Consider the following 11036-nt stretch of genomic DNA (forward strand, 5'->3'; position numbering starts at 1 on the left):
TAAATGTAGTTACAGGAGTAAGTTTTTTTTTCCCAATATAAGTTGTATTACATATTGCTAAGATTTCTAGGATTTCTAGTCATCCTGAAGAGGTGCAATAGGTTCCAGGTCTTTTTCCTCATCTGATTCCTCTATATATCCATAGACTGCACCTGTGTAGCTTTGTTTTCTTGGAGGCTCAATATCTTTTGACAGGGCATTCTGCTTGGATGTGTCCTAGCTCATTGCAATGGAAGCATTGATGGTAGGGACATCTCCTACGGATGTGCCCTATCTCTCCACATGTGTGGCATTTCTTGTCCTGATCTCGGGAATCATCTTTGTCACAATTGCCCGAATTAAGTTCTTGGATGATTGCCTTTGCTCAAAGTAATGCATCTTGTAAGTCCGTTAAATGCATTGCTTCAAGATGATGGTTCAGAGGAGTGCTTAGGCTATGGCAAAACTTGGATACTTGATGCGTGATATCCATAGGTGGCGCGTATTTTAGTAGGGTTACAAACTTTGAGTAGTAGACTTCCAAGGTTAATTCAAACTGTTTGAGTTTAAAGAATTCATTCATCTTCAAAGTCTGGTAGGTTAGCAGAAGGTATCATCCGTGTATAGCATCTTTTAGCTGGGCCCAAGTAACAACGGCTTCAAAAATACCTTGATCCTTGCACCATTGCTTCCACCATATCCGAGCCTGGACAACTAACTTAAGTTTTTGGCTATCATTGCTTGATTGGTAGTAGCAGTTCTCGCAGCAGATAAATAGTCATCCATCGACTCAATCCATATCTCTGCCTCCATTGCAATGTCTATTCCTTCTCCACCAAACTCGAGTGCCTTAACTTGCTTGAGAAGGAATTTCTTCTCTTGCATGTCAGCATTCATGGATGCAGAAGGTGCATGACAATCAAGTCATTCCACTTAGGTTATTCTATTTAGGATATGTCTACGAACCATATATTAATCAATCATATATCATTACGAAGTTTCGTTCTGATACCAATTGTAATGTGCCCACCTATCAGCTGTCCAGGCATGTTTTTAGCAGTCCATCGAGAGACAAATCTAAGCAACACCGCCCGGCACTCCCATAGAATGTTATGGGGTTTGTCGCTTAGGGTTTCTCAAGTCCGCCTCGCAACGAAACATTTACGGTCAAAACCCACTATGATCAACCTGGCATTTGGGTTCTAAGTGGTCAAGGTCTCCTGACAGCATTCTAGCGTTGGGTCTTAGACATCTTACTTTACGTAGGGATACCCAAGTCGAAGTAGACCCATGCCGCACTTGGTTCAAAGAGAATGGAAAATGAGAGGGATGCATCGCTCAACCTCTCAACCCGTAGGATATAGTCCCATTCTGGTCCCCTAAAATGGCATGAATCGGGTTCTAACCTAGCAATATCTAAACGTCGAATGATGGTAAACCTTGTGAGAAGCCTCCTAGTACTCTGGGACCACCCTACCGTAGGACGGACCTGTTGTGGTTCCACCCACTCGCTTCCCTTGTGATAGCTTTAGTTTTCTAATTAGGTCCTATCATATTTATGTGTAACATTTAAAATTAGCTTCTTTAATTAAGCATTTTAGGTAACAGAGTTCGTTCACGTAATTTATAGCACTGACATAAAAACAAAGAAAGAAATCCTTTTGATAAACAAGTTCCTTAACTTATCTTCCAGTTAATCTTTGTCTCCTACCCATACAGGAGAAATTATATATCCCTTCTACCCAGTAGAAGTAACTGATCCAAATCACATGGCACCCTAAATTCCATCCTTTATCTAAAATAGGATTACCAATGCCACAGAAATTGGGCTCACGGCAGTCTTCAACTCCGTTTTGAAATAGGCAAGGGGTATCCAAAGCTCCAACTGACCCCAAGTGGCATAGGAGTGAGACACAACTTCCGTGGTTGGCTTTTTCACCACTCAACCTTCAGCCCATGAATCGAGCAATGCCCTCTCGAGTTAAAGCATAGTGTGACCTTCAAGATGATCTGCCCCTGCAAAATATCCTTTCCTTAATTAATCCAATTAAGAATCAAACACAATCAAGGCAATCAGCCCTAATATCATTTTCCAATAAAAAATTCATTTACCCTCATGGCAATTTGTCTTCACAGACCCTTGCCATAAATTTACCATCAATCACGAGAACTTGAAATAATCATCCAAACGCAATTCAATAAATTGCTAAATGTAAAAGCATGTTTGAACAACCAACAAAACCAATTGTATTTCCAAACAATGCAATTTCCATCGCATATCTGCTCTCTCCCTTGGGATTGAAGAGAGATTCTATGTAAAATTAACTTAACACTCCCTTTTTTTAGCTAAGGCCTATGCTAAGGTTTCAAACACTGTACAAGACGTAGGTCCTATCATTTCCATGTGAGATAATCAATCTGGCAAGAGCTTTTATGCCACTTCTCTAAGTGACATTTGTCTTTTAGCCTTTCCCTAACGCAATACTATGTGGAATTTTTAACTTGACCTTATCTTTCTTTCTTCCAAGGCAAGGAATGCGAGACAAACTTGTAACGATGCAAGACTATCTTCCAATGTAAAATAATTCCCTGAATTATTGTGCACGTTGTAATCAACTCATGGTTTGGAAGTACAAGGTAAACTCCTTGTTTGTTATTTTATGCGAACCCTTCATAGGATGGATGCAAGACCTTAATGCAAGATCAGTTCGTGTACCATCGATGTATATTTTGTATAATATTTTCCATGCATGCACCATCTATGTGCATCTGTGAACCTTAAATAATATTGTCCTAGGTAAAGACTAATCGAAGACTTATCAATACTTGATACTTCAGAATCTTATATGCTACTTATGCTATGCATGGATTTTAACACCACGTGAAGCAATCTACTTCTCTTGATACATGCACTTTGCAAACTCCATCTTCAAATACTTGAGATGAAGTTTCTCCTTTTCAATGTCCTATTATCGTGCGGCATAGTATGGCCCTAGCGTATCTCATGCGAAAATCAAGCAAGCATCCATCAATTTGGAAATATATTACATACGATCGATACTGTAGTTAGATTGGCAGTGAAGCCCTCACCCGAGGCTCCATTGCTTGTTGAGGGATTGCCAACGCATGACATTTTCTGCTTGGGGGCCATGGTCTTCTTCTCTTTTAAATGCGACTCGCACATGACTTCAATAGCCACTTACTCGAGAAGAGGGGCAATTGGGAAAAATTAGCTTGCGGTTAGGGGATGAGCTCAGGGAAAAGGAAAGGAGAAAATGTGTGTGGCCACCCTCTAAGGAGGGGAAGAGAAGGAGAACCTTCTGGGGTGGTTCTCTCTCTCTCTCCCTCCCTCTCTATCACACACACACACACACACACACACACACACACACTCTCTCTCTCTCTCTCTCTCTCTCTCTCTCTCTCTCTCTCTCTCTCTCTCTCTCTCTCTCTCTCTCTCTCTTTGTGTGTGGCAAGGGGAGAGGAAGAGGTGGTATCCCCTCTCTCCTTCTTTATGATGGGGGGAGGGGGTTATAATGGTGGAAGGGGGTTATTATTGGGGGGGACGAAAATGTGGGGAGGAGGTGGAGTGGTGGTAGGCTCGTGGTCCCCCCCTTATCATCTTCTTTGTTGTCTTCGTCATCTTTAGCTTCTCTCTCACTATCATCGTCTCCTTCTTTCTTGCCATCATCGCCTTCTCCTTCTTCCTCAGTGATGCCTACTCCCTCCATGTCGATGACTCCTCTCCCTCTTCCATGTCATCTTCTTCTTTTCCCCTACATCATTGTTGACGGCACCGTCGTCCTCTTCCTTCCCCCCACCACCTGTTTGGCAACAAAAGGGGGGGGAAAGGTTTTAAAAAATTTCAATTAATGTTAATAAAAGGTCTCTAAAGTTCTTCACTCATCTTCAAATATCATTGTTAAAAGATAAATTAGTAAGTAAGATACCCTTTATCTTGATACTTTGAGAGCTTATTGATGAACTCGATCAAACTGAGTTTCGTCCTTATGGGTTGATACAAGAAACCTTACGATAAGTGGTTGATCACTTTTTAATCAAGTTGATCTAAGCTAAGGTTGTTGAGAGAAATTCTAACTAATTGGTGAAAGTGATTAATGACCTTCTAAGGTAAAACAAGATGAACACAAGAGAGAACCTTAGTTCTCCAAGAAGGTTGGGAAAACTTAAGACTTGGAAACCTAAGGAAAAATCCCAAGGGGAAGAGTGATCCCAAGGATTGTTGTAAGGTTTGCCTATTAGGGTAAACTTTATTTTAAAATTTTGTATTTAAGGATTGATTAATGTACCATAAAATGAAATGTTTGTGTTTGTTAGATTTAGGATTTTGATTGAATGTTAATAATAATAGGTTGATATGGACTCCACTAAACTTTATGCAAGGCTAGCAACAGAAACCCTATACCAAGGGAATTTGTTTCACCAGATTAGGAGCTAAGACCAACCCCCTTTGCGAGAGATCTCTCCGTAGGGACGACACTATCACACAGAATTCGCATGGGGGTTCATGAAAATTGCTTGCTGTAGGGATGCTTTGAGATGGGAGAATTCAACATAAAATAATTAACCAGAAGAGTTTAGTTTCAAGTTGGATACAAAAACAAATTAAGCAAAATACTCAAAAGAGTTTCGGATTTTATCACAAGATTTTTGGGAAAACCAAAGTCGAAGTCTCGAACTGAGAGAGAAGAGTAGAAGGTGGAATGCCGTGGAAAGATCTTCAAGGAAGGCGAGGAGCATCAAGCTCGACTCAGAAGCCACTTCATGGAATTTATTGATGGTCTTCAAAAGTAGGCGAGAAGCTTTAAGCTCAACTCAAGCCAATCTTCATAGCAACCCATCATGACGAAACTTCGATTTAAGCAAGGAGCTTAAAGCTCGTCGTCAAGCCTTCTCTCCAAAATTCGATGATGGTCTTCGAAGAAGGCAAGGGATTCAAGCTCAACCTCTAGCCTTACACACAATTGTTTGTGATTGGCAATATCTCATGAACTTGTTGAAGAAGCGAGGACCATTAAGCTCGACTCAAGAGCCTCTCTTCTCGGTCTTCATGCAGAGCTCAAGGAGTATCTCCCCAATCTAGGAGTATCTCCCCAATCCCTTCATACTCCTCTTATATAGATTTTTCGTTGGGAGGCTTTTTCTTACACAGGTTTTTTTAAAAGCAAGCATCTTAATAAAAACGATAGCTTTTTGGCTTAAGCTTTTAAGCTTTAAATAATTGAAGCTAGCTTTTAATGAAGGCTTTTTGCCACCTTTCGGTCACCAAATCTGCACGTAGCAGTTAATCCGCTCAAAATTGGTGGTTGCCCACATTAGCTGAAGAAAGTTTCCATGTTGTGTAACCATTGCATGTACTCTCGTTGCTCCTTTGACCTTAGATAATCCAACATATTTGCTGCAAGTTTTACAGTAAGCCCTCTGGCTTTTATGATATCCAGGAATTTTGAGACTTCTCTGTCTCATCTTCATTAACATATACAACAGACTTGACCATGACCATAATCTCTGTGGCTTCACTGACAAAGCTACCATGTATTTCCACAGCGGGTTTTGTTTCACCTTTCTTAATGTTGCAATGCATATGTATGGCATTAACATAACCATCATCAAAACCAGAGCTCTCTTCTTTCTTCATCATATTGCTTCTCTGTGTAACATCGGACAGAGATTTTTTCAAGAGAATTTGCACAGTTCCTGGCTCATCGACTACCTCGTAAGGTGCTGTTGAGCTCTTGCGTGTCTGGTGCTTCCCAGCTTCCTCGTAAAGCTCGTTTTCAATCTCGGACTTGAGGACTTCGACGAGATAGCTGTCCGCAGAGCTGCCACCTGATCATCTTGATCGTTAAATTATATCCCTTCATTCAGAGAGACATTGCAGTTCACGCTGTTTAAACAAGCTAGCTTACTTCGAAGGTTGGATACATTAATTATGTTGCTACGATAACCAACTGAGATGCATGTCGTGCCAGGTGGGAGAAAGAGCGGACGAGGTAGGGGATCTTTATGGCATAATATCATTACCACTGCAATGGTGCTATGCCATCATTAGACACACTCTACACAAAGCTAAAAAACCCTATCAAGCACAACACAAACCTGATCCGGATCACCCATCCCAACAAGTATACCTCCTCAAGCATGTAAAGCAGGCATATTCCGAAGGAAAGGCTAACATATCAGAATGGTAAAATAATGCACTTCTTCTCATATAATTGCTGAATGCAGTGCTACCTTTGTTACCATTCACTGCAAGACCCTGGTTGACCAGATTCCCATCTAAATTATAGTCTTTACCCAAGGACTCCATAACTAATTGTTGCAAATAGCAAACTGTCTTTGTACGGTAAAACAACCATGTCCATGGATCCCACTCCTTCAGATGACTAATACCAACAAAGTGCCAACAAAGCTGTAGGTCCCCTCTTAATGCAAGCGCAAAGGTAAACAAATCTTCTAGGAACAAAAGCCCAACATGATGGTTTGCAACTTGATCCATTAATAAGCCACCTTCCTCTTTAAAAATAGTTTTCAGCTGATCCCCTAACTCTTTCAATGTTGGCTCCAAAAAGTTCTCATGTGCCCTTATAGCTTTTGTAGGCTACTACATATGAAAGAGACATGTCATCTACACTGGCAACATCTAAATATCAGCTTGCATGGGGAAAGTCCAAAGCCAAGGTAATCTTTTCCTTGGATCCTTGAGTCTTCAAAACGGATACCTTCATATGAACATGTTTTTCCATGCAATATGCTCTATCAAGAATATGTTTTTGAAAGTGAATTTTGTGCCCAATCACTCATGCAATTTACAATTAAAGGACCATGTAATGCAATCATTCAAACGATTCTCACAAAAATTTATGAATGCACTGAAGAAAATGTGCCTAGCCTATCTACATGTGCTCGTGCATCATGCAAAATGCAAACAAAAAGGCACACACAATGAAAAATAAATTCCTAATGACGCTAACTAATGTGTTCAAATTCTTGGTTAAAAAAACTCCGCCCTCAGATTTGCAACGGTGGACGCATAGCGTCACAACAATGCTAGCTAGAAGGTGATAAGGGTACCATGGTGGCTTGAGCCATAAATAACTTGCGTACTTAGGATCTACCTAACGCTCATAGGAGCACAAGATGGTCCTCCTAGAATGCCCTATTACTAGTTAGAAACATGAACTTGGTAGATTGTTATTTTGAATTTGTCCTTATAGATAGAAAAATATATTATAATAAGACAAACCTTTAAGGTGAATAAGGGATCATTTGATAGGGATTGTATTTTATTTTTTGAGTGGTGTGAATTGATTTGCATAAATGAATCATGCACTTAAAGTACTATAGTAGGAAGATGTGGGTGTACTTTCTTTGTGATAAGACACCATGTAGTCATGCATCTCACTTAAGTGGTTTATAGCTTGTGCTTTTCATTTTTTCTTAGTGTCCTAGGCTCGGTTGGCACATAAAGAGTCGTAGGCTATTTAAGGCAAGCTTATTGGAAGATGTTTTGAGCACACGAAAGTTCAAGGCTATAAAGGAGAATATGATCAAGTCTATATTGAAAGATATCTCAAATGAGTTTTCTACTATGGATGCACAAGCTATTTATGAAAAGGACTTGCCTTAGCACAAAGACTTTCTTGCAATAATTCAAGGGTATTAAAGGTGGGTTTGGTTGTGTGGTAAACAAAAAGAGAATTATACATCTTCCTAAACCTTGAAACAAGGGCTGTTATGACAACGAATTTCTCTCATAATTTTTATTTATTTTTTTTTATTTTCTTTTCTTTTGCCCTACTCTCGAGGATGTCTCCACCTTTTCTCGAAGAATAGGTCGGCATGACAGGGACCAAAGTACTTTTCTCCCATGACTGATATATGTTTTTTTTTCTTATTCCTTTTGAAAGAGGAGAATGGCAAGAATGCCATGTATCAGAACCATCTGCGCCACCTCTAATGCATCAAATAGAAAGGAAGCCAAGGAGGGGTGGAAAGTGGCTGTGAGAGGCTAGCAGAACGAAGCCACATAATCAAGATCAGCAAGCGGGTTATCAAGAGCATTAGGTAAAGCTGTATAGACCATCGTGCAAGGTGGAATGAGGAAGCTATCGATAGTGATTGTCAGGATCTCCAAGGAGGGTAATACGTCTTGAGACAATAGCCGTTAATCAAGAAAGGTTCATCCAAAGCATCGACTGTCTGGACTTGAATAGACCCATTAGGGTTGACGGCAAGTATCTTATAGGGGACCATCCATCGTTGTTGAAGCTTGCATGCTAACTTGCCAAATCGAGAATCATAGGCTAGGACTAAGTGGCCTTCTTTGAACTCCTGCTTGATGTGAAGCTATCATGATAGGCCTTTCTACGAGCTTGCATGGCTTCCATACACTGTAGGGCCATCCTGCGAGTCTCATCTAGACATTCCAAGTGCAAGAGATGGCATTGCAGGGACTCATCATCTCCCAAGCATTCTTTGATAGCCACACCAAGGAGGGTAGCTCCAATTCAATAGGAAATATGGCTTCTATTTTATACATCAACCAGAAAGGGGTTTGTCCTGTAGCATTCTTATGGGAGGTTTTGTAGGCCCAAAGGGCCTTTGTAAGTCAATCGTTCCAATCATGACAATGTGCAGCAATTGTTCTTGTTAGAATCGAGCAGAGAATGCAATTGGTAACTTCGACTTGGCCATTGGCTCTAGAGTAATAGGGCGTGGACTTACAATGGCATATCTTGTATAGCTCTGTTAACTCTTCCATAATCTTGTTGAGAAAGTGAGTACCTCAGTCACTTACAAGCTCTAGGGGGCTGCCAAAACGGGTGATGGCATTCTCGTATAGGAAAACAGCCACATTGTTGCCATCATCTTGCTTCAGAGTTTTGGTTTCACACCACTTTGTCACATAGTCTATATAGACCAAGATATATCTGTTTTGTTTTCTTTTGGTTGGCGGATCAATGGGACCAACGAAGTCGATTCCCCACTTCTTGAATGGCTCTAGGGGAAGAATGGGTTGCAAGGGCATGGCATTGGATTTGGTAGGCTTCCCCATTCAGGAGATAAGCATCACATATTTGCAATAGTCATAGGTATCCTTATGGAGGGTAAGCCACCAATATCCTACAAGCAAGGCCTTTTTGACTGTCGCTTCTCCTGCAAAGTGTCCGTCGCCATAGGTTTCATCATGGCATGCTTTCAACACGATTCCAATCTCTTCTCTTGCAACACACATTCACAATACCTCATCTTTTCCTTTTTTGTACAGAGCACCATCTAACAAGGTGTAGGGAACTGATTCCAATAGAAGCGTCTTCTTCTCATGGCTGGAGATATCAGGAGGATACTATTTGGTTGCCAAGAGGTTGACTATGTCTATGTACCATGGGGTAACAATTTTGACTAGAAACAAGGAAGCATCATGAAAATCTGGATTGTCATGCTCTTCTTCATCGCTCTGAGGGATTCACGGCAGATGATCCAGGACATGAGAGCAATTGGGTTTGGTAACCACTTCAAAGTCAAACTCCTAAAATAGAAGGAGCCATCTCATCATTCTTCCCTTCACATCGGCCTTGTTCATTAGGAAGGACAAGGCGTCATGATCCACATAGAATTTGAAGTGTGTCGACAGTAGATAGTATTGTTGCTAGGCACTCCAGCTCCGTCATTGTCTAGTTTCGTTCTCTATCGGTTACTTTTCGACTTGCATAATAGATAGGTTGATCCAACTTTGAGGGACCCTTTTGGTATAAGACTGCACCTAGTCCTTCGACTGATGCATCAATGTGCACATGGAACTCCTTCATCCAATCAGGAGGCTGCAGGATGGGTGCTTCAATCAAACACTGCTTCAGGGTGTTGAACACCTCATCACATCAATGGTCCACGTGAATTTGCATCTTTTCTGAGGAGTTTATGCAAAGGAGTTGCCTTTGTTGCAAAGTGTGCAATAAACCTTCTGTAATAGACTACACGGCCAAGGAATCCCCTCAATTGTTTAAGGTTGGTTAGTGCTGTTAAGGTGGAAATCTTCTCAATCTTTGCGGGATCTATTGCTATCCCCTGTGAGAGACAATGTGGTCTAGAAAAACTCTTGACGAGATGCCAAAGACACATTTGTCGAGGTTGAGAGAAATCCCATACTCTCGACATCTGTCGAAGCATTGCTCTAGGTGTCCCCAATGCTCATAGATTAGGCTATAAACACAGAATTCATCTAGGTACACCTCAATGAAGTCATGCAGATAGTTTTGGAATGCGGCCATCATCACTCATTGAAAGGTAACATAAGCGTTACAGAGCCTAAACGGAATCACTCTATAAGCATAGGCTTCCATTCTGTTGTGAAGGTCATTTTGGATTGATCTTCTTCTATGATTTGAACTTGGTTATATCTACTGAATCCATCCAAGAGGGGATAGAGCTCATGGACTGCCATTGTGTCCAATAGTTGGTCTGTGAAAGGAATAGGGAAATGATCCTTCTTCGTCTTATAATTTAGCTTTCGGAAGTCCACGAATATACGCAACTTTCCATTCTTCTTGTGTACTACAACAGTGGGCAAAACCCATTCACTATTAGCCACTAGATAGATAAACTCAGCTTTAAGGAGCTTCAGTAATTCGGCCTTTATTAAGGTAGAGTAATTCGGATTCATGCACCTCTGTCTTTGCCTCACCGGCTTGGCTTCAGGCTCTAGATCGATGTGATGTTGACACACTATGAGATCAATCCCCTTTAAATCTTTGTATGACCCCTTCAAATCTTTGTATGACCATGCAAACATGTCAAAGTTCTCTTTCAATAGGTATTGCGGGACCAATAGTTCTTCTTCTTGAAGATTTATATCCACCTTTAGGTGATGTTCATTACCTTTTGCATCTATGAACGTTAATTGATTTTCCCCTTCCACTTCACAGATGAATGTCCCATAGACTATTTTTGGGTAAAAATCTGACTCCTTCAAGGGAGTAGTCTCCTCTTCTAATGATTCGTTGGAACTGATTTCCTCTTTTGGCAGACTTAGTGCA

At 40.9% G+C, this 11036-nt stretch overlaps 1 protein-coding gene across 1 annotated transcript; it reads right to left on the reverse strand.

Annotated features, from left to right (window-relative positions):
* Positions 1-5315: 5315 nt before the first annotated feature.
* LOC148034591 (uncharacterized) lies at positions 5316-6310 on the reverse strand. Its single transcript, XM_087680680.1, has 3 exons — positions 6235-6310; positions 5563-5829; positions 5316-5461 (listed from the first exon to the last, which is right to left on the reverse strand). Exons 1-3 carry the CDS (start codon positions 6308-6310, stop codon positions 5316-5318), a joined length of 489 nt encoding a protein of 162 aa, XP_087536806.1.
* Positions 6311-11036: the final 4726 nt, after the last annotated feature.

This window comes from Lygodium microphyllum, chromosome 6 (assembly GCF_053477565.2).
Source record: "Lygodium microphyllum isolate KBCC chromosome 6, Lygodium_microphyllum_v1.1.10, whole genome shotgun sequence".
NCBI classification, from domain to species: Eukaryota; Viridiplantae; Streptophyta; class Polypodiopsida; order Schizaeales; family Lygodiaceae; genus Lygodium; species Lygodium microphyllum.